The sequence below is a fragment of the Aquarana catesbeiana genome, linkage group LG10 (assembly GCF_042186555.1).
Source record: "Aquarana catesbeiana isolate 2022-GZ linkage group LG10, ASM4218655v1, whole genome shotgun sequence".
In the NCBI taxonomy this organism is placed as follows: Eukaryota; Metazoa; Chordata; class Amphibia; order Anura; family Ranidae; genus Aquarana; species Aquarana catesbeiana.
Genome location: NC_133333.1, coordinates 110803303 through 110830681, shown reverse-complemented (window position 1 = coordinate 110830681; position 27379 = coordinate 110803303). Strand labels below are relative to the sequence as shown.

Below are 27379 nucleotides of genomic sequence, written 5' to 3'. Positions count from 1 at the left end.
AAAGCATTCAAAACGCAGAGTGAATTGCTGTAATTTTTTTAAAATTTGACGGCCCTTTAAAGCGGAACTTCAGTCATTTTTTCATCTTTCCATCTATTAAATCTTCTGCCCTTGTTGTTTTAACTTTGAATAGTAAAAAAAAATTTTTTTCAGCCCACCCACACACCTGTACGCACTCAGCCCCTTCTCATGCCTGTATGCACTCAGCCCCCCCCCCCCCATACCTGTACGCACTCAGCCCCCCTCACACCTGTACGCGCTAAGCTGCCCCCCCTCACATCTGTACACACTCAGCTGCCACACACACACAGCTCTGCCGTCCCCATCGCCCCTACACAAACAGCCTCCTCCCTTGTACTCACGGCTTCCACTTGTAAGATGGTCTTCCTTCTTATCCCAGGCCTTGATTCCACATGTCCTTGTGAATATACATTACTGTACAGCACACACGAGGGGCGCGCATACATGAAGCAGCCAGAGGTGGCAGTATAGAGCTCGATGTGAGCTCAATGAGAGAGCAGCCGACTCACATGAACGAGAGCCAGCCCAGCACAGCTACAGAGCACCTCTTGTACCCGCCACTGTCTTGTCCCAGTTCTGATAGCCAGCCTTAACCCCCCCCAATGTGTGTCATGACATCGCTTCCCTTTTACTAGATCCGAGACCCGGGTCTCCGGACCGCTGGCGGATGCTCCAGTTGGTTGCTCGGGCCTCGCAGTGGGACGGGAGAGCCCAGGCGAGCCGCAGCGGGAGGGGGGGCATTCCGTCCCGCTGCTTGGAATAACAGCAGAGCGGCTTCTTAGCCGCATCAGTTGTTATCCCAAGAAAGATGTCCGGGGTAAAAATGTCTGCGGGCCGGGTGCTTGTGAATTCATCACATGCACTCATGGGCCCGACATTTAGCGGCAGGCTGGGTGTGGCCCACAGGCCATAGGTTGCCGACCCCTGCTGTAAAGCATTGCACCAGTGATCAGCATATTGCTGGTGCCATGCAGGTGTCTACAAGAGCCAGTGTATCTGCTTGCCAGTACATCCTGTAAGGGCAAGCAGATACAATCTGACAGAAAGCATGAAGGAATTACCACGGTGCTTCACAGACGCCGTTGTTCTGTCATAATCTCCAACCTATCAAAAACTCTAACTGCTTGTACTGCATATGTGCAAGAAGGGCTTTCTTCTGCACATCGGATTGCAACGTAAAAGCCATCAACTACACCAACTCCTCTTGCCGCCGCACCACGCCTGTGCGGTTTTCGTGTAATACGCGAAAATAATTCCATCAAATTCTCCAACTGTTATGGCAGCAGTGCGCATGCGCGGGAACACTAACATCCCCTGTCACATCTTCCGACCGTCAGAGTTTTATCATACGAGATTCAAAGCAATGAACATGATGAACTGAGAATATAATGTACGGAACAATGTATTTGCAGAACTATGTTCACACTCGCATACATATCCACACATTGTTCCGTACATTATCTTGCCAGTTCAGGGGATGTGAGTCTTCCCGTGCAATCTAAACGTAAGATTTTCATGTAAAAGGCATCAAATAGACCAACTGCTCTCACCGCCGCAGCGCACCTGAGGCATTAACTAGACCAACTGCTCTCTCACCGCTGCAGAGCGCCTGCATACCACACACTAAAAGAATGCCATCAAATACTCCAACTGCTGTGTTTTTTTCTTCACTCTCCATCTATCTTGTTTGCTTTATGCGTGAAAGAGACGATCGGAAGATCAGACAGGGGATGTCAGTCTTCCCGGGCAGGCGCACTGCTGCGATTTCAGTTGGAGTATTTGATAGGATTCTTTTAGCCTGTAATACGAAGGCTGCGCAGGCACGCTGCGGCGGCGAGAGCAGTTGGTGTATTTGATGGCTTTTACGTGACAATCTGACGTGCAGAACAAACCCCTTCTTGTGCACATGCTTGTGCATAACCAATGCACAATTATTTGATGCCACAGGCGCGCTGTGGCGGTGAGAGCAGTTGGTCTATTTGATGCCACAGGCGCGCTGCGGCGGTGAGAGCAGTTGGACTATTTGATGCCTCAGGCGCGCTGCGGCGGTGAGAGCAGTTGGTCTTTTTGATGCTCAGGCGTGCTGCGGTGGTGAGAGCAGTTGGTCTTTTTGATGCCTCAGGTGCGCTGCGAGAGCAGTTGGTCTATTTGTTGGCTCAGGCGCGCTGCGGCGGTGAAAGAGCAGTTGGTCTATTTTATGCCTCAGGCGCGCTGCGGCGGTGAGAGCAGTTGGTTTATTTGATGCCTTTTACGTGACAATCTTACGTTCAGATTGTGCGGGAAGACTCTCATACCCTGAACTGGCAAGATAATGTATGGAGCAATGTGTGGATATGTATGCGAGTGTGAACATAGTTCTGCAAATACATTGTCCTGTACATTATCTTCCCAGTTCATCATGTTCATTGCTTTGAATCTCGTATGATAAAACTCTATCCATGCATCTCCTTTTTGGTTTATGTGTGTGAGACGGTCGCAAGATTTGGCAGGGGATGTTATTGTTCCCACGCATTTGCACTGCTGCCATAACAGTAGGAGAATTTGATGGAATGATTTTCGTTTGTTACACGAAGACCACGCAGGCTCGATGCGGTGGCAAGAGGTGTTGGCGTAGTTGATGGCTTTTACGTCGCAATCCAATGTGCAGAAGAAAGCCCTTCTAATGCCCGCACTACATTACATTACAAGCATTACAAGCGGTTGGAGTTTTTGATAGGTTGGAGATGACAGAACGCTTGCATGTGAGAGATTCTCCTGTAGTATGTCTGCATAATGGCAGATGGGTTCTAGCAAAATAAGCATATTTACTTGATGCAGATATAATGTGCTCAGCAAAATCCGGTAGATGAGTTCAAGATGGCTTTACAGAGAGGGTGGATGTTTCTTATCGTACATCATGGGACACAGCTATAGTTACTATGTGGGTTATAGGCCACCTTCAGGTGATGGATACTGGCACACCCTAAGACAGGAAGTCCACTCCCTATATAACCCCTCCCACTACGGGGAGTACCTCAGTTTTTTCGCCAGTGTCTAAGGTGTTGGTCACGAGTGAAGATGTGCTGTGCTGAGCTCCACTGGAGCAATCCTTGCAATCCTTGCTGAGGCTAGCTATGCAGCCGGATCCATTCATGTTGGGCCAAACTGAATGGTACCCGGGCCTCATGTCCGAAGAAACGAGGTTTTGCCTGTGACGCTTCTCTTTTTAGAGAGCTGGACCCCGGGATCCAGTACTTTGGTATTTTAAGCCATAAAGTTTTACTGGTGGGGTGCTATTACAGGACCAGAATTGTGGGTTCCCCGAGGGTCCCCGGTTCCTGAAGGTTTGTTAATGGAACCCTCCGTGAAGGGTGAAGATTGGGTCTGTTGGTTTTACCACAGAAAACCCTGTGGCGGGAAAGGTAAGTGGAGCTTGCCGACCAGCTCACGCCAATATACGTTGGCAGAAGGGCACGTACAGGCATATTAACGTACCTGTACTTTGCCCTTTAAGATGCGGCTTGTGGGCGCTCGTGCGCCGCAAGCTCCGTGAGTGTGATCGCAAGTCCCGCGGACTCGATGTCCACGGTCATACCCGCGATCGTCTCACGGAGAGGAAGAACGGGGAAATGATGGCGTAAACAAGCATTTCCCCGTTATGCCTAGTGACACTGACACTGATCACAGCTCCCTGTAATCGGGAGCGGTGATCAGTGTCGTGTCACACATAGCCTATCCCCCCCACAGTTAGAACACATCCCTAGGACACACCTAACCCCTACAGCGCCCCCTACCGGTTAACCCCTTCACTGCCAGCCAAATGGTCCAGGGCTGAAGTGGTAAAAAAAGTAAATGTTATGCCACTGGGGGCTGTATGGAGCACATACCTTCTCATGCTTTCCTCAGAGATCACTCTGTGTCACAGAAGCAGCAGGGTTTTTTCTTCCGGCTAGCAGGCAAACCTCTGGTGAGTTTGGGGGGGTTTTGCTTCCACCAGACACCCCTCACCTGGGCTGGGCTCTCCTTCTCTTCATGAGGCTGAGCATTAGGGGAGAGCTAAAAAACGATTGGCGATGCCATTTTCTTTCACCGCCCCTACACGGCGGCGGCTTTCAGGTGTCCTCCACGCCATCCCTCCCTCACACACAAGCCAATCCCCTTGGATCGGAGGCCCGCGTTGTAAAAACTCCATTGTGCTGGCTGCAAGTTGTTGGAGGGACACAAGAGTTAAGATGGGCATGAAAGAGGTTTGGAGACACAGGCATTTCCTATTTGACACATTTACTATTTGCATCAGGCTGAGCCTTAATAGCAGCGCGAGTGGCTGAACTATTGCTCAAGCAGTGGATGCGATTTCTTCTGGTAGTACCACTGCTTTTGTGCATCGGGCTAAGGTCAGAAGGGGGGTTGAAACAGCCCCCCCCCCCAAAAAAAAAGGACTAAAAGGGTCTCCCTCAAGCTCTGGAAAGCCTACTCATCTCTACAACGGCATCCTCCCCTGAGAGGGGGTGGCTGGTCAGAGTGAGCATCGGGGCCACGAAATTTTTGCAACTGTTTTCAACACTGCAGCCCCTGTTTATGTAACTAAAAAGGTATTTTTTCCTCAGCCATGATAGGATTGAAAAAAAAAAAAAAAAAAGGTTAGCGGCTTTAATCGTATCCCAGTGTGGGACAAAATGTGACAAGTTCTCTTCCATTACCCAGGACCCTCAAACTGAGGAACTAGGGGCAGGAGAAGATGAATTCCCTCAGGGGACCGTGATGAGGCTAATGACTCTTCTGAGGTGTCAAATGCGGGCGGATCAGCTTTCACAATCTGTAAGATTGATGGTGCAATTTCTTGCTGAATGGTCCGCTTCACATTTATGTACCCTTAACTGAGTGTTTGGGTTTGCTAAAGCGTCAAGCTGTGCATACCTTTCCTGTCCATGCATTGCTTTAAAAGCTTTTTTTGTATCTGAGTGGGTCACCCAGATAAGCATATTTTCCCCTCCTAAAAAGTTTTTTTCACACTTTATTCTATGGTGGAGAAAATTTCCAAAAAGTGGGGTATACCAGCAATTAACGCTGCTATATCCTCTGTGAATAAGAGTTTTGTCTTGTCCGGCATGCAATGCTTAGGGATCCAATGGATAAAAAGTTGAAATTCCTATTATTAAAAAAAAAAAAAAACAAAACACTTTTTTTTTCTCTGGCAGATTGAGTGTCTCAGCTTGCACTGATAGTAATTGGTTAATCGTTGAGAGACCAGTTTAAACAGGTGTTCAAGGTTATCCTGCTCAGCAGGCTCAGGATCTGGCAAGCTACTAGCAGTTTTATGTTTGCAATAGTTGCTTTGAGAGATTCTATCCTTCAAGCCTTGCGCCCTTCGCTAAGCGTCGTGCAAAAAGCTCCTGGCTAGTCTTCCTTTTGTGGTGAAACAGCTATTTGGGGATGATTTGGGTAATACGTCCAAAGAAATTCTAGTGGAAAAAGTACCCCTTTGCCATTTAAGAAAAGGAGTAAATGTATTTTCATTTTAACAAGCTCCTTCTCCTGTGCCAGGGGCATCAGCCTCCAGGCAGTCACGACGCCCTCCGCCGTCAAGATCAAAGGTAATCCTCAGGGTCAACCCCAGGGACAAAAGAGGTCTTGGGGGAGGAAACCTACAAAATACTGAAGCCTCCTTATTAGGAGACGCCCTGCTTGCTCGAATAGGGGGAATTCTTCTGCAGTTCTCAAGGATCTGGCAGGAAGAGTGTCGAGACAGATGGGGGACTTCCTCAATAGTTCCAAGGTACAAACTGGAGTTCCGAGAGTTCCCGTCACCTCGTTTTCTCAGATCAAACGTTCCTAAGGATCCAGAGAAAAAGAGGTCTTTCTCTCAAGCATTGGACCATCTTTTGGTATGATCATGGTGGTCCCCATGTAAGAGCAGAGGTTGGGGTTTGGTTCAAACCTTTTTTCCCCAAACCAGATGGACATTCTGGATCTCAAAAATCCAAATTCAATTCCTAAATATAACTACTCTTTTTTCGCATGGAGTTAATCCAATCCGTTATCTCCATCCTACAAGTAGGAGAACTTCTGGCGTCAGACATCAAAGATGCATACCCCCATGTGCCTATTTCCTCGCTCACTAGTAATATCTACTTTTCAAGGTGGAAAATCTTCATTTTCAGTGTGTAGCTCTGCTTTTCGGTCTAGCTACTGCACCTTGACTGTTTACAAAGGTTCTGGCCCCTCTTCTAGCCAGATTAAGGGCCCAAGGTATAAAGATTATGGTTTACCTAGACAATCTGTTCTTGATAGACCAGTCAGTAGCCCACTTATACCACAGTATGGTCACCACATTCAACTACCTGGAATATCTAGTTTGGATTCTCAGCCTAGAAGAAATCTTCTTTAAAACCATGAAGAAGGCTAAAATACTTGGGTCTGATCATAGATACACCCAGAAAAGGGTATTCTTGCCCCAGGCAAAGATCAGTGCCATAAAGGAACTGATTCAGGTGGTCGAAGCAAGATGAATTCTTCTATTCAGCTTTGCATGAGGTTGTTGGGAAAGATGGTAGCTTCATTCGAGGACGTTCATTATGCTCAGTTTCATTCGAGACTGCTGCAAAACAGTATCCTATCGGCTTGGAACAAAGGGTTCAAGCTCTAGATTCCAAATGTGCCTGACTCCAAAGCCTATGGTCACATCACCCTGAAAGCGCCCAATCTCATCGGATCTTGGAGGCTAAGCAGGGTCAGGCCTGGTTAGTGCCTGGATGGGAGACCGCCTGGAAATACCAGGTGCTGTAGGCTGGGTAAGCCGGAGCCTCAGTTTATGGTTAATAACCAAAAATCTGCAAAGGGAAAAATCCTTCCTTCAGTTACCTGGGAAATGGTAACAACATATGCCAACCTTTTTTTGGGTTGGGGAACAGTCCTTGAAGAGGCAACCGTCCAAGAGAAGTGGCCCATATCAGAAATGGCCTTGCCTTTAACATTCTAGAAATTCAGGCAGAGCACTTGGTCCTGAGTGCCTGAACATTCAGTTTACAGAATTGTCGTGCCAGGATTCAATCCGACAATGCCACAGCAATGGCCTATATTAATCACCAAGGGGGCACAAGAAGTTGTGAATTATATCCTATCTTGGGCAGAAAACAATGTACTTTGCCTATTGGCAGTCTTCATTCTAGGAATAGAAAATTTGCAGGCGGACTACTTGAGTCACCAGCAGTTATTCCCGGGAGAATGGTTCCTTCACCCCGATATCTTCATGTCAATATGTCAAAGATGGGGGATCCCAGACGTAGATCTGTTTGCGTCCAGGTTCAACAAAGAAATTGACAACTTTGTGTCAAGAACAAAGGATCCGATATCATGCGGAACAGATGCCTCACTATTCCCGTGGAATCGGTTCTCACTGATTTATGCATTTCCTCCTATTCTGCCTGCGTCCAAGACTTCTTCACAGGATCAAGCAGGAAGAGAAGCCGGTGATTCTTGTGGCACCCAGCGTGGCCCAGGAAATCTTGGTATGCAGAGATCCTAAAGATGGCGGTAGGGGACCCATGGACACTACCGCCATGGCCAGACCTTCTCTCGCAAGGTCCGGTATTCCATCCTACTTTACAAACGCTAAATTTAACAGTTTGGCTATTGACCCACATTCTGGAGACGCATGGGCTGTCAGGTGCAGTGGAGTCTACTCTGGTTAATGCAAGGAACCCGGCCTCCAGAATCATATATTATAGAGTCTGGAAGGCATATGTTTCCTGGTGTGAATCCAGGGGTTGGCACCCCAGGAAGTACTGGTATATCCTAGGTAGAATCCTTGGTTTTCTACAGATGGGATTAGAAGTAAAGCCTGTCTTGAGTACTATCAAGGACCAGGTTTCGGCCTTATCGGTATTTTTTCAGCGACCACTTGCTTCAAACTCTTTGGTTCATAGCTTTATTCAAGGGGTAACGCGGCTTAAATCCTCCGGTTAAGTCACCCCTGAACCCTTGGTACTTGAATTTAGTCCTGTCGGCATTACAGAAACAGCCTTTTGAGTGGACACGACATATGCTTTTGACAAGGAAACTAGTTTTGCTGGTAGCCATATCTTCTGCAAGAACGGTATCAGAGTTGGCTGCTCTTTCTTGTAAAGAGCCATGTTTAATTATTCACAAGGATAAGGTTGTATTGTGTCCTCATCCTCCTTTCTACCTAGGGTAGTCTCAGGTTCTCATTTAAACCAGGATATTGTTCTACCTTCATTTTTTTCCTAGAACCCCGTTCTGCAGAAGAAAAGTCACTACATTCTCTTGATATGGTGAGAGCAGTCAAAATCTATTTAAGAATGACTGTTCGGATTCGAAAAACGGATGTTTTGTTTGTGTTGCCTTAAGGTCCTAAAAGAGGACAGGCAGCATCGAAATCTACTATTTCTAAATGGATTCTACAAGTGATTTTTCAAGCTTATGGGAAACAGATATTCCGCGCTTAGGATCAGTGATAACAAGTAACTGCAGCCCCCCAAGCAAAATGGAGACACCGGAGTGAAATCCACATAAACAAAATATTCTAAAGGGGAATGGCGCTGTTCGCAAATATAAAAAACCAACAAATGTGATGCGCAACCCAAAAAAAATTTTTTTGTTTGTAATAGAAAAAAGAAAAAAACAATATATATTAGAAACAGTAAATGTGCAGAGTGCCCCAAAGGTCACAGCAACGTGTGTAAGAAAACTCTAACTGAAATAGTATAAATTAAACCAATACGTGATAGCATAGGATGTGAATGGGTGGGTCACAACCATAAGTAAAGAATTGTTGCAAAATCGTGCATGGTAAAAAATATCAAAAAGTATATATCATAAAGAATGTCATAAAAAGTAGTGTCCAATATCATATGTAATACATACAAAATGTGTATAGATGACCCAAATGAACTTAATGTTCTTCCTGATGTGAATAGTGAATGAATAAATGTGTTATGAAAGTGAAAAAAGTGAAAAATAAATAAAACATAAAAAATGTTAAATAAAATATAAATAAATTGGCATATATATTGCAATCAAAATCGTCCAATATAAATAGTCCAATGGAGCTATGTCTGACAGGTGTATTATCCTTAACGAACAATGATGTTTGGTGTATCCGTGATTGGCAGGCCCCCTCTTGTGCCCCCACTCACCAGAAAGCCCAACCCCTGCAGGGGTGAAGGGCAGAAGTGGATCCTGTGTCCGGAGTCCTGGAGCCCCGAAATCCCCCTCTCAGGTTCAGCGAGCCCCCTCCTTCTGGATCCGCGTTGTCCTTCACAAAAGTATCCGCCGGAACAAAATCAGAAAGCCCAACCCCTGCAGGGGTGAAGGGCAGAAGTGGATCCTGTGTCCGGAGTCCTGGAGCCCCGAAATCCCCCTCTCAGGTTCAGCGAGCCCCCTCCTTCTGGATCCGCGTTGTCCTTCACAAAAGTATCCGCCGGAACAAAATCAGAAAGCCCAACCCCTGCAGGGGTGAAGGGCAGAAGTGGATCCTGTGTCCGGAGTCCTGGAGCCCCGAAATCCCCCTCTCAGGTTCAGCGAGCCCCCTCCTTCTGGATCCGCGTTGTCCTTCACAAAAGTATCCACCGGAACAAAATATGTGTGGAGAAACAAGGAATCCTCATAGTATAAATCCGTTTGGAAATAAAAGTTTATTATCAAAAGAATAAAAGTTTAAAAACGGGAGCTGACAGTGCTCTCCTGGTAAAACAAAAGCGGATGGTGTATAGGTAGCGAGGTGACGGCGTGCGTTCCACCAGCTCAGCTGGTGGAACGCAGGCCGTCACCTCGCTACCTATACACCATCCGCTTTTGTTTTACCAGGAGAGCACTGTCAGCTCCCGTTTTTAAACTTTTATTCTTTTGATAATAAACTTTTATTTCCAAACGGATTTATACTATGAGGATTCCTTGTTTCTCCACACATATTTTGTTCCGGTGGATACTTTTGTGAAGGACAACGCGGATCCAGAAGGAGGGGGCTCGCTGAACCTGAGAGGGGGATTTCGGGGCTCCAGGACTCCGGACACAGGATCCACTTCTGCCCTTCACCCCTGCAGGGGTTGGGCTTTCTGATTTTGTTCCGGTGGATACTTTTGTGAAGGACAACGCGGATCCAGAAGGAGGGGGCTCGCTGAACCTGAGAGGGGGATTTCGGGGCTCCAGGACTCCGGACACAGGATCCACTTCTGCCCTTCACCCCTGCAGGGGTTGGGCTTTCTGGTGAGTGGGGGCACAAGAGGGGGCCTGCCAATCACGGATACACCAAACATCATTGTTCGTTAAGGATAATACACCTGTCAGACATAGCTCCATTGGACTATTTATATTGGACGATTTTGATTGCAATATATATGCCAATTTATTTATATTTTATTTAACATTTTTTATGTTTTATTTATTTTTCACTTTTTTCACTTTCATAACACATTTATTCATTCACTATTCACATCAGGAAGAACATTAAGTTCATTTGGGTCACCTATACACATTTTGTATGTATTACATATGATATTGGACACTACTTTTTATGACATTCTTTATGATATATACTTTTTGATATTTTTTACCATGCACGATTTTGCAACAATTCTTTACTTATGGTTGTGACCCACCCATTCACACCCTATGCTATCACGTATTGGTTTAATTTATACTATTTCAGTTAGAGTTTTCTTACACACGTTGCTGTGACCTTTGGGGCACTCTGCACATTTACTGTTTCTAATATATATTGTTTTTTTCTTTTTTCTATTACAAACAAAAAAATTTTTTTTGGGTTGCGCATCACATTTGTTGGTTTTTTATATTTGCGAACAGCGCCATTCCCCTTTAGAATATTTTATTTTTCAAGCTTATGGTTTAAGGAGGAAAGTTCCACCTTTTCATGTTAAAGCACACCCCACTAGGGCTGTTAGTCCTTCGTGGGGGTGCATCACCAAGCTTCCATGGTCCAAATCTGCAAGGCCCCAACTTTGCCTTCAGTCCATACATTTACCAGATTTTATCAGGTGAATGTAAAAAAGCATGAGGATATCGCCTTTGGGCGTAGTCTGCTGCAGGCAGCAGTATAACTCCTCTAGTCTCATGTTGCTCTAATTCTGTTGTGTCTCCCTCCCCTCAGTTGGCATTACTATGGGACATCCCACATAGTAACTACTATGGCTCTGTGTCCCGTGATGTACTATAAGAAAATAGGATTTTTATAACAGCTTACCTGTAAAATCCTTTTCTTTGAAGTACATCACGGGACACGTGTATTGCTTTGCTACAAAAACTGAGGTACTGCCAATAGTGGGAGGGGTTATATAGGGAGTGCACTTTTTTGTCTTAGGGCATGCCAGTGTCCATCACCTGAAGGTGGCCAAAGGAATTTTACAGGTAAACTGCTATAAAAATCCTGTTTTTACACAAACATGAAGGTTGCAGATGATGCAAATAATGGCGCATCAGGAGCCCTCACACAATAATATAATTTACAGAGTCACAGAAAGTCTCTGATTTCCTAGATATCTTACTAGTATGTGTATCACTGATGAAGGGGCATTTGATAGCGTTATGTGCATCAATGTCCCTGTGTAACAAAATATAAAATCAAAAAGAACATCACAACAAAGCAGAAATAAAGAGGTCGATTTACTAAAACTGGAGAGTGCAAAATCTGGTGCAGCTGTGCATGGTAGCCAATCAGCTTCTAACTTCAGCTTGTTTAAATAAAATTTGACAATAAAACCTAGAAGCTGATTGGTCTCTATGCAGAGCTGCACCAGATTTTGCACACACCAGTTTTAATAAATCAACCTCAAAGTGTCTAATAAAACTATTCAAAATGATGTAATCAGTAATCTAAATTTTTCTTATTTGAAATATGAACACTTTCATCACGCACTACAGCAATTCACTGAAATCCATGAGCAATCCCACTTCCTGTGTAGACGCAGAGCCCATGCTAGTCCAGGTCTGACCTTTATTCTATGAAAGGTCTGCAGCATTTGCTTAAAATGTATTGCGCTTTCTACGTTCCACCACTAGATGATCATTGTCTACTCAAATCGCCTGTAGCAAATGGCGTCAAAATAGTGTGATCTCATTTAAAATTCTATTGGGATGAAACGCCAAGATATACTCTGTAAGGTGCTTACACTGCACTAGTGTAAAATGCTAATTCATTTCACTTTGCTGTAAGTGTATGCCTAATACTCTAATACGCTCACCTTCCTGCTGTTCCACACTGCACACCAGATGTGATATCTGTAGCAGACACTTCCAAAATATATACACATGGACCGGAAGTGACTGCTGATTATGTGTTTCTGGTTCGCTTGTTGGTTTCCCAGTGCATCCTGGGAAATCTCATACCTGCAATAGCCCCAAAACAAAGCGAAGCTAACGCTAAATAAAAGTCCTTTTTAAAAGCTTCAGGTGCCGTGAACAAGCATTGTCATAGACTTCTGTGGAGGCTTTGGAAATGCTTTAAAGCACCAAGAAAGCGACAGGGGGTATAATTTTTAAATTAAAGCAAATGCAACATATGAATAGAACTGTAAGGTAACCTTTTAATTTAGTGACAGGCGTTTTTGATTGGCAAATCTTTTCTTTTTTTCTTTTTTTTTTCCCACAGTAACTGTGGGCTATAATCCCTATAATGTTTATTTTTGCCCTCTTTGTCACATTGGGGAGATTTACCTTCACTTCCTGTCCCATATCCAAATAGGAAGTAAGAGGAAATCCCTGCAAATTAAGGGAATCTCCAGGTCACCAGAACTAGTGTCCCCATTGGAAGATTTCTCCTCTCTTACTTTTCTGGGCACAACCCAAAATTTGGGATTTTCTTTTACTTTCAATGTTAATGGTAGACAGGACAAATAGAGGGGGAATCTCCCATAACGGGGACACAGACAGCAATACAAACTGACAGGTGTTCTAATCCATCTCCACTCCAACTAATCCATCTCCAACTAAAAAAAAGTTTTTCCTTTTAGTTATACTTTAAATTTTGTTCAGTGGTTTTAGCTGTACATTACGTGTTATTTATTGGACATGTTTTTATGTCAAAAAAGCATATTTTTTAGATTGCTATTGCAATGTTAAGAATTTCCTAAAATCTGTTAATACAGAAAAAACCCGCAATTTTACAAATGCTGAAAACAGGCAATTAAAGATGCCTGAAAGTTCCTGTTTTTCATAGCACCCTGGAAATTCCTAAACATAGGGTTCTCATAGTGAAAAGGATTCCTTTAGCTCTGAAACTAGAGCACTGACACTGTCTTCTGCCTTACATTTCCCTCAGTGCCAACCTCTGAGCTTCTCTAACCAATAGAGACTTGCATTAAAGGAGGGCATGCATAACGGAGCGACAACTTTCTAAACTGAAAATACCAGTTGTTTGCATATTAAGAGTATTTGGTCAGGGTCTTTCGAGACATTGTGTAAAACTACAAAAGGTTCCAATGGACACATTTCGGTTTTATTTCTGATTAACTATAGCAGTCATTCTCAACCAGGGTTCCTTCAGAGTTGGCTAGGGGTTCCTTAAGTTGTGGCTAACTGACGTTCCATGTGAGGGTGCCTGCATAGTTCTAGGTTCAACACCATTTGGCAGAGCGAGAGCTATAACAATAAGGATGGCATTATGATCCCCAGTGTAAGCTGGTAAGTGTAAGCTTTCTTCCCACTGACCACCACCAACGAAAGAGGCATTTTTCCAAAGACCACCAATGGTCTACTCTTAGCTGGGGTTCCCTGAGGCCTGAAAATAATTGCAAGGGTTCTTTTGGGGTAAAAAGGTGAAGGAAACAGCCTGAACCCTAGTGACATTTTATGTAAGTATATACAAAAAATGCACTAACTGCGCATTTGTTTTTATTTGTTCTTTAGCTGTGTGGAAGTCCTTGCTCAGAAAGGAGACATTCATGTGGCTTTGTGCCAAGGACAAGGTGGCACTCCTGCTGATGAGCCTAGGAGGGAGTGGCATAATAGCTGGCAAATAGTGGCTATGGCAGCAAAGGCAGGGTTCATCCTAAGTGCTGTGGCTCCCTTCAGTTACAACCAGTACCATGGTTATCAGAGCACGGGATACAGGTAAACTATAATGTCAGCCTGGATTTAACTTTTTGATGTATGTGGTATGATTGTCTTGGTGAACAGTGATATATGTCTGAAGGGCCTTACCTGGCTCATAAATCTGCTGAAGGTTTGCATGATGTTGTGTTTTTTTTTTTTTATCGAGGAAACAAGGCATATGATCTACAAGTTTTTATTTTATTACCAACAGGCAGTTAATTGAGAACCTTTTACAGATAATACCAACTACTTCTGCTGGATCTGCCGTTCTTCTTTTCCTGCAGAAATTCAAATTTAAAAGAAAAACATGAGGCTGCCAAGCTGGCGAACAATTATGGTTAAGTGGCTTTGTGAGACTGCCTCCTATTCTGAACTCTTAATGGTCCACCTAAAAGTGATTTGTCCGTCACTGAATCACCCACCTGCTTCAAGACCCCATTGGTAGCTTTTCCCTATTAGATTTCCTGCTCTGTCCTCTGCTGCATCATTATGAGGCAGAGTGAGGGGTGTCTTGCCTCCCCAGTTGCATTGTCTGAAAACTCTGTTATGAAACCCTGCTGTCAGACATTAGAAAGCTTGTTTGCCGTTCAGCCTACCTGAACCTTGCATTTGCATAGCAAGAGACAATACTCTGCTTTACTAGAACCCTCATGATGGCCATATCTTCTGCACTTAGGACAAGCTTTTTCAGTAATGTCGTGTCTTGTGAATTTCATATAACCTATTTACAACATTTCAGTTTCTGTAACAATGTTCTCTTATTTTTTTTTTAGAACCTTTGCTCTGTTTAACGTGTGTGTGTATATGTATGTATGTATGTATATATATGTGTGTGTGTGTATATATATATGTATATATGTGTATATATATATATATATATATATAAAATGGGCAGATGGGCCTCCTGTATGCATTCTCACTTTTGTTCTTTTTTTCTTTCTGTTGTGTTTTTTTTTTTTTTCTTTCCTTTTCCCTCACACATCTCATGTGGTAATGGTGATTTGTCCACAGAAGCCAAGAGAAGTCCTTCCATGTGGATGGCTCATTGAATCACATTTTCACCAGAAGTCTACCACTGGATAATTTGACAGCATTACATCTGATAGATAGACTAACAGACTCGTCGGCTTCTGTCCAGGACCAAGAATACTGTGACAACCAAGTATTAAGGTGATTTTAATGAGATGTATATGTTGTGAACATCTCCAGTCACGTCATGCTCAAACCATATGGATTAAATATACAGTACGAAAGGTCAACAGAGAGACTAACATCTCTCCCTCTAGGGAGAGGGAGAGATGTTGACACCAGGATGCTTATGATGGAACACACTTTGGGTCATGAGGTCCACAGTATCGGCAACAAAATTGTTTCAAACTCATAAAAACTAGAACCGATTACAGTGTATGTGCTACTGATAGTAACCATTCAGGTTTAGCTGCAACATTGTAGAAAATTATGTGTATAGATGGAACGAAAAATAAATTGATGACCTTTACTAATTATGATCAGATGATTAAGGGCCTGAACTGGCCAGAAACCCACGTTCCGTGAGTGTTTCCCCCACTGCTTTCAAAATGTACTGCAGTTGCCATCTGCAGCGGGTTTCAGTGTTAATTTAACACCCAAACGCAGGTTGCAAACTCACTGCGTTTGCCTGCACTGGATCGCATGGTACAGTAGTATCATGCGATCCAGTTCCTGTTTGTTTTATAAAGAAGTGCATGCATTTCTTTTGTTGTGGTATGGTGCGATTTCAGCCTGTTCAAATGAATGGGATGAAATTGCACTTCACCCGGATCACATGTGAATCGCATAGTAACGCACAGCACATTCCTGTGCAATTCATGGTGTGTGAACTGGCCCCTAATGCAGACCCCTTCAGGTTTTCCAGGAACCTTAAAACATAGGGCATGTAAACAAAAAGGTTTTTCCACAACTCTCTAGCAATGTTAAGAGCTGGCCTGCTCCTTACTGCCTCCTGTGCCCTCTCTACTTTCCCATCTTTGTGAATAGCAATCTTATTGGCTAGTAGGAAGGGGAAAGCCAACTTTTACCATCTCAGGGAGGTGTTTGGTGTTTTGTGCAGTCACCTATCATGTTACCACATTGGCAGCTTTATGAAACAGACAGCTGTGCTATAAAGTATAACTAAAGACAAAACTTTTTTTTTTTTTAGTTTTGGAGTGCAGAGGGATTAGAATGCTTATGAGTTTTTATTGCTGTCTATGCCCCCGCTAGAGATTCACCCTCTCTATTTGTCCTGATTATCATTACTATTGAAAGCAAAAGTAAAAAAAAAATCTCAAATTTTGGGTTGTCCACAGAAAAGTAATAGAGGGGAAATCTTCCAATGGCATCACTAGTTCTGGTGACCTGGGGGTCCCCAAGGAATTCTCTTAATTTGTAGGGATTTCCTTTCACTTCCTGTTCAGCTATGGGAAAGGAAGTGGCTGATGGATACTCACAAACGAGCTTAAAATATTTTTTAATAAATGTTACCAGTGGTAATGCACTAGGTCGGTGCGCCCTCCTTTCTTTTCTTTTTTGTAGTCTATGAATACCCATTATTCTGAGGAGAGCTGCAAGACGGCAATTACCACTGAGGCATTCGGTCATACCACACATTGAGGAACCCATTACCTGAGCGCAGGAGAGATTTCTGGTTAAAGGAAGTGACGGGAAATCTCCACAACGGGACACAGATGGCAAAAACAAATCTTACAAGGGTTATAACCCTCCCTCGCGCTATCCAAAATGAAAAAACAAAATTCCTATAGTTCTACTTTAAAAGAGAAGTATGGGTGTTGGATTCATACTTACCTAGGTGGATGCAGCATTGGTCCAATGCTGCATCTATCCTTCAGCGCCTCTATCACTGAGAACCGAGCGATTGAATACCGCCGATCGCTCAGTTCTCACAGCTCCTTGAGCAGATGGCTGCTGTGCCCCCTCCTTGCTCACAAGAGATCTAGGCTGGGGAGGGGGAGGGAGAGGCTCGCTGAGAGGCTGAGTCGGGTGCCAGTCCAGGCATGTGGACGGATCCCGACTCCTTGGTCGTGATGCCGCTTGAGCATGTACCGACTCAGCAGACAGCGGACTTCAACTCGCGCTCTGCTGAAAACGGGTCACAGGAGTGCAAAACGAACCGCACTCCTGTGATCCACAGGAGGAGTACAGCAAAACAAGCTATGGCTGTACTTCTTTTTTTAAAGAGGAACTTTTGCCAAAAAAATTGTATATGCTGAAGAAAGCTACAACCTACTGTATGTTAGGTTTATTTAATTTCTGTATGGGGAGTGTTCCTCTTGCATCCTGTCACACCATGTATGAAGATTAGAGAAATCAAAAAAAAAAAAAACTAAAAACTTTAACTTTGCCCACTCTACTAAAATCAAAATAGCATTTGTTTATGTCTGACCATTATGTAGAAATGTTCCTCAGATCCTGTCCTGGTCTCCACACAGGAAGTACAGAAGAATATATTTCAAGTGAAGCAGCAGTGTAAGCCTGAGAAAAATTCCAAAAAGTTTTGCCTTTTACTTTGGTTTTAATCCTTTAACTGCCACGTCCTTGTTCTATAGCTCCAGGCAATCAAAGTGTTAAAAGAAGCTCATGAGCTTGTTTTAAAGTGGTTGTAAAGTCTGATGGGTTTTTTTATCGTAATGCATAAATGCATTTTCTGTGTGGAGCAGCTCCCATAATACTTACCTGAGCCCCATCTCTCTCCAGCGATGTCCACGACGGCCTCAGCCGTCCGGGACTCTCCTTCTGATTGGCTGAGACACAGCAGTGGTGCCATTGGCACCCGCTGCTGTCAATCAAAGTCAGTTAGCCAATCAGGAGAGAGAGGGGGCGGGGCCGAACCGGGGCTCTGTGTCTGAATGGACACACAAAGCTGTGACTCGGCTTGGGTGCCCCTATAGCAAGCTGCTTGCTGTGGGGGCACTTGGCAGGAGGGAGGGGCCAGGAGAGACGAAGAGGGACCCGAGAAGAAGAGGATTCGGGTTGCTCTATGCAAAACCACTACACAGGGCAGGTAAGTACTGTATAACATGTTTGTAAAGCCTCGTATTTTTATTCTCTGAAAATAACAATCATTTTACAGTGTAACTTTCCTGAAAAGCTGCACGATCACTCCTGTAGTTCGCACAGAAGATCCTTTTTGTGTTCGATCATTAGTTATCGGAAAATATATTATTGTTCAAGCCAAAAATCTGAATTTTAATATTTTTGTATTATGGTTTTGGTTCCGAATATGGGAAAAACACCCTAAAAGATAGGCACCACATCCCTGAACAAAATTATGAATACAGAGAAAAGACTAAAGGGATTTTGACGGTGCAAGCAAACTAGACATAGAGGAAAAAAGTTTTTTTTCTAAAAAAGACAATTTATTAATTCAACCATTAAAAAGGAACATACAAATTGTACATAGTATCAGAAATTACAATTCTAAAAACATGGTGGTCAAATGGAATACGAGTGTGTATTATGGTTTAACAGATGATACTTATTGCATACTAGCCCGACATGTTTCGCATTGTCGCTTTTTCAAGGGATATGCAAACTGGTGGTGATATCATCCAACACTCTTAGTGATTCTAAAAAATGAGAAATTGCATAAATAACATTGGATTTTATATTGAAACATAAGATAACACAAAGACTGCGCATTGTCATCACCGAAACAGCATTAGTGGTAATGCTTACCCTCAATATTGACCCAACAAAAAACCTCGTCAGTCCTAGCGTGCACCAACCCACACCGGGGCAGCGATGAGGCCAGAGAATGCAACCACAGGGAACAGAAGGATGGAGCTGAGTATAAATTATAAAATGCCATGTGTCAAAAAAGAGAGAATAATATAGTGGTATTGAAAAGATTTTCACTGATATCTTTACAACCAGTCTTATATCTTTTCAACACCACTATATTATTCTCTCTTTTTTGACACATGGCATTTTATAATTTATACTCAGCTCCATCCTTCTGTTCCCTGTGGTTGCATTCTCTGGCCTCATCGCTGCCCCGGTGTGGGTTGGTGCACGCTAGGACTGACAAGGTTTTCTGTTGGGTCAATATGGGGGTAAGCATTACCACTAATGCTGTTTCGGTGATGACAATGCGCAGTCTTTGTGTTATCTTATGTTTCAATATAAAATACAATGTTATTTATGCAATTTCTCATTTTTTAGAATCACTAAGAGTGTTGGATGATATCACCACCAGTTTGCATATCCCTTGAAAAAGCGACAATGCGAAACATGGGCTAGTATGCAATAAGTATCATCTGTTAAACCATAATACACACTCGTATCCCATCTGACCACCATGTTTTTAGAATTGTAATTTCTGATACTATGTACAATTTGTATGTTCCTTTTTAATGGTTGAATTAATAAATTGTCTTTTTTAGAAAAAAACTTTTTTCCTCTATGTCTAGTTTGCTTGCACCGTCAAAATCCCTTTAGTCTTTTCTCTGTATTCTGAATATTAATATGTTTTGTGAAAAAAATTTGGTTTAGTAGTGAAAAGGGTTGAAGAGGTTATAATACTTTTTTGTTTTTGTTCTTCTTTAGGCAGTTAATTGGAAGAGAGAGATTCCATCCCGTCAATCTGCTGTATGAAGAACTTATTGAACGTTTTCAAACAAACTTTACTTTAAACACTTTTGATGATGAGTTTCCCCTTATTTGTGAAGTGTCCAGTTTCTCGAGTATTTTTAAGTGTCCGGAGTCATGGAAAAATGTTTTCTATGTAACAGATAGAGACGGGATTAGATGTGGAAGTGTTGATGGTACACAGGGGAGCCAAATGAGTAGTTCTCAGCATAATGTTGCTGAAGATTCAGTTCATGATTCCAAAGCTAACAGCAGTGGTCTAAGTTATTTAAGGCCTTCCTTGACTTCTTTCATTAAAGACATAGCTGAGAGATCCAGCCTTATACCAGGTACTCTATATGTGCTCAGTGGGCCTGTTTTCAGAAAATGTTTAATCTCTCCATGGATGATGCCGGTCTACCAAGAACTCATCTTGTTTTTGTGCTGCTCTCCAAGTGACACAAAGTCAAGTCAGCTTCAACTGGTGATGGAAACCATTGAGAATGCCATGGCCTCTATTACAAACTCTGTTTTACTGAATGATGAACTGGATTTCAGTAAACAACCTTTAAATGTCCAAGGCTTACATTTTTATCAAAAGACTAGTGTTTATTATTTTATTAACAATGATTCTAATGAGATGATTGGAACAATCAGGATAGTTACCTCTGAAGAATTGAGCAGTGATCGTAGCTTTATTATAATAACTCTTAATCTGGATTTAATGGCCATGTGCCTTTTGGGCATTGAAGACTGGAGACAGCTTTGGACAGATGATGAGCGATTCATACAACAGTTCAGTCAACGGAAGTTAAAACCATTTAAGAAGTTTTCTCTCTACCCTCCATGTTATACCCATGATATTAGTTTTTGGGTTGAAGATGGTGCTGTGTTTGATGAGATTGAGTTTCACAACATAACCCGGAGAGTGTCTTGGGGAAACATTGTAACTATCGAGCTGCTGGAACAGTATGAGGATGTGAAAATGGGAAAAAACAGTCGGTGTTATAGGATGACCTATCAGTCTTGTGATCAAGCTCTAAGTTATGAATCGGCATTAAAAATTCAACTGCAGTTGAGGGAAGAGCTGGGAAGATGTTTACATATTACTCTGAGATAGACACACTTTAGTGTGACTGGAAATACAATCAGTTATGGTCTGGTACAGACTGGTGTTTTGCAGGCGTTGGTTATTTGTGTCCCTTCAACACAAATGTTCAGTGACCAAGAAGTCATGTATTGTTAATGGAAACATGTATTGGGAGAAGCTAGAGGCTGGTGTTGCTGAAAATGATAGTTGCTTGTTATGACGATACAGTGGATTAATGTATATGTAAATCCTTGCTTTGTATAACGCCTATTAAGGTGAAAGTGCAACCCATTTGCGTGTGTGTGTGTGTGTGTGTGTGTGTGTGTGTGTGTGTATATATATATATATATATATATATATATATATATATATATATATATAAAATTTATATATATTTTTTTTTTTATTTTTTAAGTGATGACATGACCTAAGCTGCATAAGGGGCTTAGAGAGCTGGGGGTAGAGCCTGCAGGGTGTGTGTCAGAGGGAGGAAGAAAAACTGCCGTACGCTGATCTTCCCAGTGATTTGCTTTGCGGGGGGGCGTGTCAGCAAAAATCTGACCATTGGAATGCAGGCATGCTGTGCTCCTAATACAAAGATGAAAGCTGACCACGGTGGGTTAGATGTGCTTCCATGCCTAGCATGGTTCATTTGATATAGGAAAGCAGGAGGACTGGCAGGATCACAAGGTGTTTCCCACAAAGAAAGCAATACGAAGAGAACAGGATACTTTTTAATACAAGTACATGGTACCACAGACAAATATCAAGAATATGAAATGTTGGGGTAACATTCACTTTAACCACTTAATGACCAGGCACTGATGCCGCACTGCGTCGCTTTACCTGACAGTTGTGCGGTCATACGACGCTGTACCCAAATATAATTGTGCTTTTTTTCTCCACAAATAAAGCTTTCTTTTGGTGGTATTTGATCACCTCTGCGGTTTTATTGTTTTGTGCTATAAACAAAAAAAAGTGAAAATTTTGAAAAAAACAGTACTTTTTGCTATAATACATATCCAAAACAAACACATTTTTTTTCATCAGTTTAGGCCTATATGTATTCTTCTACATATTTTTGGTAAAAAAAAGTGTAATAAGTGTATATTGATTGTTCTGCGCAAAAGATATAGCGTCTACAAAATAGGGGATATATTTATGGCATTTTTATTTATTTTTTTATTAGTAATGGCGATCTGCGATTTTTAGCGGGACTGCGACATTGCGGCGGACAGATCGGACACTTTTGACAATTTTTTGGGACCATTGACATTTATACAGCGATCAGAGCTAAAAATAGCCACTGATTACTGTATAAATGTCACTGACAGGGAAGGGGTTAACACTAGGGGGCGATCAAGTGGTTAAATGTGTTACCTAGGGAGTGTTTCTAACTGTGGGGGGATGTGACTGCTTGGAGGAGGGAACAGATTGCTGTTCCTAATCAGTAGGGATAGGAGATCTGTCACTCCTCCCCTCACAGAACGGAGATCTGTCTATTTACATTGACAGATCTCTGTTCTGTCTCTGTCAGGAGCGATCATGGGAGGCCGGCAGGCATTGCGACCGCCGGCCACGCAAGCTCTTAAAACGGCCGACGTACCGTTACGGCGATTCACCCAGGGAAGCCAACCTGGTGCAGTGTAACTGTGGCGGCTGGTCCTTAAGTGGTTAAATATTTGCGAGGGGCTGACAAGGAACAAGCATACAGATCGTGAATTTTACCCCCTTCCTGCCCAGGCCAATTTTCAGCTTTCAGCGCTATCACACTTTGAAAGACATGCACGGTAATGCAACGCTGTACCCATATCATGTTACTTTTTTTTCACACAAATAGAGCTTTCTTCCGGTGGCATTTAATCACCACTGGGTTTTTTATTTTTTGCTAAATAAATGGAAAAAATGCAAAAATTTTGAAATGGAAAAAAAGACATTTTTCTTTGTTTCTGTAACTTAATTTTGCAAATGATAAATCTTTTTTTTATAAATTTAGGCCAGAATGTAATCTGCTACATTTCTTTGGTGAAAATAGCCCAAATCAGTGTATATTATTTAGTCTGTAGGAAAGTTATAGAGTCCACAAACTATGGGATCCATCAATCCTGATGTACTAACTGCCTCCAATCTAATTTCTTGAGGCACGAAAAATGCCAGGACAGTATAAAATATCCCTCAAATGACCCCTTTTTGGAAAGTAGACAATCCAAGGTATTCAGTAAGAGGCATGGTGACAATTTTTTGGAAAATTAAGAACTATTCAAATTTCTATTATATTAAATATATATATATTTTTACATTTTGTAGATACTGTCACCAGTGCAGTACAGCGCCATCATTTAGCTGGTGTGGCGGTGATCAGAAACACTGACTGGTGACCGCATGTTAAAAAAAAAAAAAAAAAAGTATTCAAAAAATAAAAAATCTTTTTGTTTCAATTTTTTACATTATTTTTATTTTTTTACATAGTGACCAGAGCAATACAGTGTTACCACAGAAACACTGTACTACTCCTGTGGGGGTGATCAGGATATTTATTTCATTTTTTGACACACTATGGTTGCTTATAACTGTGAATTTTACAGTTTTAAGCAACCATTTTTTCTGAATGAAAACTAACTCATTCAGTGTTTATATTGTGATTGGCCACAGTTAAACACATGGTACAGATGGGCTGTGATTGGCCCTGTCTGTACCATATGATGACTGTGACTAATCTCAGAGCTCATCATAATAGTACACAGTGGAAGGCATGTAACAAAGCCTTTCATTGTGGTTCAACTGTCATATGATCAGCAGTGATTGGTCACAGTGGTCACATGGTACCAGCAGCGGGGCCAGTAAAGTGATCTGTCATCAGCCGCGTCCGGTGGACACGGCAGGTGACAGATCATGGCCTGTGGCATGATACTGGGAGGACGTCATATGACATCCTCCCAGAACAACAGTGCTCCCCCTGGCCATCATATTACGATCGACCTGGTGGAAAGGTGTTAACTTACTTGTCTTCATGATTGTTTTGTTTCAGTAAATCAGTAAGTTTTGAAGCCAGAGGCAGCCAAAGTTCTAGTCAGCCCCCTTATCTCTATTAGTACAGATTTCTTTTAAAGACACAACAATGCTGCATTAGCTGTCCCTACACAAACAAGTCCCAGAGGTCTCTACAAACTTCCATTCTCTCCCACAATAAATGCATATGGTATTTTGTATGTACTTCAAACTGGTAAGCTGTTTTATTATGACACTGTATGGGGATGATTTACTAAAGGCAAATTGGCTGTTCACATGGCAAGGGAATGTGGTGAAAATTCACTTTGCAAAGAATACAGAGTCATGTCCAAGAGAAAAACGGCATTGCTGGTTTGCACTTGATGGGATGAAAGAGGTCTGCACATCATTTACTAACTGTTGAACTTCCTATACATAGTGAAAATTCCCTTGCAAAGTGAGTAGCCTATTTGCCTTTAGTAAAACAACCCCAACGCATTCAAAGATGTTTGACTTCTATATTACTTATTTATTAAAACATGATGTTTTGACATTATATTTTTAAAGTTTTTTTTATTGGGTAAACTAAAATGCAACTACTGCTAGAGACATCTTAGTGAGCTAACCATTCGGAGTCATTAGAGTTCTTCAATTTTATAACAAAAAATGTCCTTCCTGCTTACTCTGTGTATCTTTGACTAACTTAGTGATATTTATTTAAAAGCACTTTAGAGGTGTCAGAGGTAACCAGTAACAAATAATTAAACAGTATCCTGCATAAGTATTGTTTTACATGCTCATATTACAAGAAGAATTCAGTAAAGAATGCTTCAAGGCTAGTGAAGGCTGGATAATATAGCAAGCTCGGTCTTTGTGAATGCGGTATATGCTGTATTCCTCAGATGAGTAACAATATGCTGATGTAAGGGGGATACTGATGATAAAAGAAAGAAATAAAGAATAGAAAGGACAATTAGAAGGAAAGCATTCATAGTCATCAGGAAAGGCATCTTATTGATCACTATGGATGATGACTTTTGTTGCAGTACTTGTCTGTAGTTTGTTTTGTTAACTCCTCCTGCCACCTCTGGGTGGCTCTTTAAGTGGGCTTTAAAGCCAGATGCTGAGTGGCTTCCCAATCATGTGACCGTTAGGATTAGCTGTTACAGAAGTCACATGATCAGGAGCCATGACTGAGAGCTGTTGGAGAAAGTTTTGGTCAGTGTGCTGGGAGGATGTCGGCACACAACCTCAGACCTCCGTGGACACGTTTGGTGGCTGGGCATTAGGGACCACTTTTCCTGCCACTGCTCCTATGCATTATGTGGTTGGGAGGACGTTATTAGCACTCAAAATCGTTAACCATTCTTTTGAAACACATTTTTCTCCAATCGTATTCCAGGGCAGCATCCAAGAGATAGGTTCCTCCTTCCTGCAACAGGAAACACATTAGTCCACATTATACATTTGTTAGTCTCACCTGTGTGCCTCAGTTGTTTTGAGTTTTCTCCGGACCCACAGGAGCTGCAAACGTTTGTTATTTTATCCAGTCTCTATGCTTTCTGTAGGGGACTCCCTGACCAGCATCCCATTCAGCCCAGGGGGCCTTGGGAGGGCGAGCAGGGGCAGCAATCTGAGCCTCAAGGCTCTGCCTGAAGTTTCGCCTCTACAGAGGGGTATGCAACTATCCCCCCAGCTCCACTACATGCCGCCGGCATTTTTTCCCCTCAGCTACTGCTCCTCGATGGTGGAGGGCCGTCCGGCTGAGCCCTTCAATCCAGGTGCTTTAGTGCTTCCCTCACTGTGCAGGCGACCTGACCGCCGACCCTCCTGCCCACCGATCGTCATTTCCGATCGCGCGGTCCGGTCGGCTGCCATCTTGGTGGAGGCTGGAGCCTCCAGGGCAAGTACTAGAGTGAGTCGCTTCCGGTAACATCACTTCCGGCCGGCTGCAGTGCGGATTTTAAAAAATGACAAAAGGCCTTTAATGCTTCCCTCCCTATTGGAAACCAAGGAAGGAGGACGCCAGGGAGGACATGGCAGGTGTGTCCACCAACCCGCAGGGGGTTAGCTGGGGCTGGAGCAGGAAGCAGAAAGGGCTCTCCAAGCAGAAGATCCCGGTGGCTGGCCGGACGCTTCTCTACCCTGACCTGCAGATCTTGCATGTCAGGACAGCTCCAAGGTAAGTCAGAGCACTCTGGAGTCACCTCTGTCTTTACCTCCCTACAAACCGTACAATTGCATTGTGCACCGCTGACCTCACTCAGGCCCTTTGTGCTTACTTGCAAAGACCCCAGAGGAAAAAAGGGCGCAAATGTAGACAAAAAAGAATTACTCCTGCGCTCGTGAAGGCGTTGTGGGTGTAAATTGGTAGTGCTGTTTAAAGTGAAAAAACTGGAGACTGGAGGGGTCGTCTGGGAAAGACTGCGTGGGAAGGGTGGATGAAAGCGCGTGATCAAACGCTTACGTCAAAAACACAGTTTATTCATGTACAATGGAATACAAACATGTAAGAAATATATAAATACACTACATTTTGTAAGAGTTAGGTTACAAAATATGCAATTAAAAGTGGGACATGCCCGTACAAAGGCAAGTATTTAAAATTAGGCTGATGCGTTTCGAGGATAATCTCTTCATCAGAGCCTTGGGAACAGGAACACAGTCTGTGCAAACCGGTAGACTAACATATACACACACATATAGAGAGGAGTGGCTGGTTGGGAGATGTAACAGGTGATGAATAATTAGTTCTCCTTATCTCCATATCAGTCCACCTCTAAGCGCTCTATGAGGTGTAGCAAAAATATTTGTTTCCTTTTTTAGTGTGGGTCTGTCAGGTGTACCTGTCTCCAAAGCTGTGTAGGGAAGCTGTAGCCTCCGTTCCTCCTTGGGGGCTGGAGGGTCGTAAATACTGTGAGAGTGGGAGGTAGATAATTGCGCTCCCCAGTATTGCTGTCATGTGCCTGTAGAGGTCTGTGGCTGTTTCCGTCCACCTGAGATATGGATAATCTAGTGGGAAGGACGTGCAGGCTCATTTAAGAGCCAGGAGGGGGCGGGCTTGTGTGAGTCCTTGTGGCGGACCTGTAGGTGGGTGGGTCTTGCATTGGATCTTACATCTGCCTGTTCCCGGAGGAGGATGATCTTGCTATAAAGAGCACTATTGGGCCAATACGCTCAGCAATAGAGAAGCTGGAGGTGCCAGCAAGCTCTAGCCAAACCAGTACCTCATCTACCAGCAATGTATATATCCCCTTGGGTAGGAGGGAAGAGGTGGATCAGCCAGAACAGGCGGTCGATTCGGATAACTCCAAACAAGACTCCGAGGGCGGCTTATGCTGGGATTCCGAGGAGGATGACTCGGCATCAGAGGGTACCCTATTTCCCTCAGAAGACACGGTAATCTTCTAATAATAATAATCTAGTGCAACTTGTCGTGCGACTTAGGATTGCAAAGTCGCATGACAAGGCATACCCCATAACTTCCAATGAGTACCGTTCATATCTGTGCGACTTCAAGTCGCAGTGACTTCAAGGTGGTCCCTGTACTACTTTGGTCCCACTTTGATGCGACTTGAGGTCCATAGACCTCAAGAAAACACAGACATGGTTTCAAGTTGGATCAGAATCGTG

The 27379-nt window shown here is 43.1% G+C and overlaps 1 protein-coding gene and 1 pseudogene across 3 annotated transcripts in view; both read left to right on the top strand.

The window, feature by feature from the left end:
* The window catches only part of FDXACB1 (ferredoxin-fold anticodon binding domain containing 1), a 39934-nt gene extending 15662 nt beyond the window's left edge, over positions 1-24272 (top strand). For 2 of the 3 annotated variants that reach the window (XM_073602431.1, XM_073602432.1), the window contains exons 4-6: positions 13879-14082; positions 15076-15234; positions 19648-24272. In XM_073602431.1, the coding sequence (XP_073458532.1) occupies positions 13879-14082; positions 15076-15234; positions 19648-20788 (1504 nt within the window). In that variant the 3' untranslated portion in view covers positions 20789-24272. The remainder of the gene's footprint in view (positions 1-13878; positions 14083-15075; positions 15235-19647) is intronic. The other variant, XM_073602433.1, reaches the window with a different exon arrangement.
* On the top strand, positions 6671-6789 carry LOC141111503 (5S ribosomal RNA; annotated as a pseudogene).
* Positions 24273-27379: the final 3107 nt, after the last annotated feature.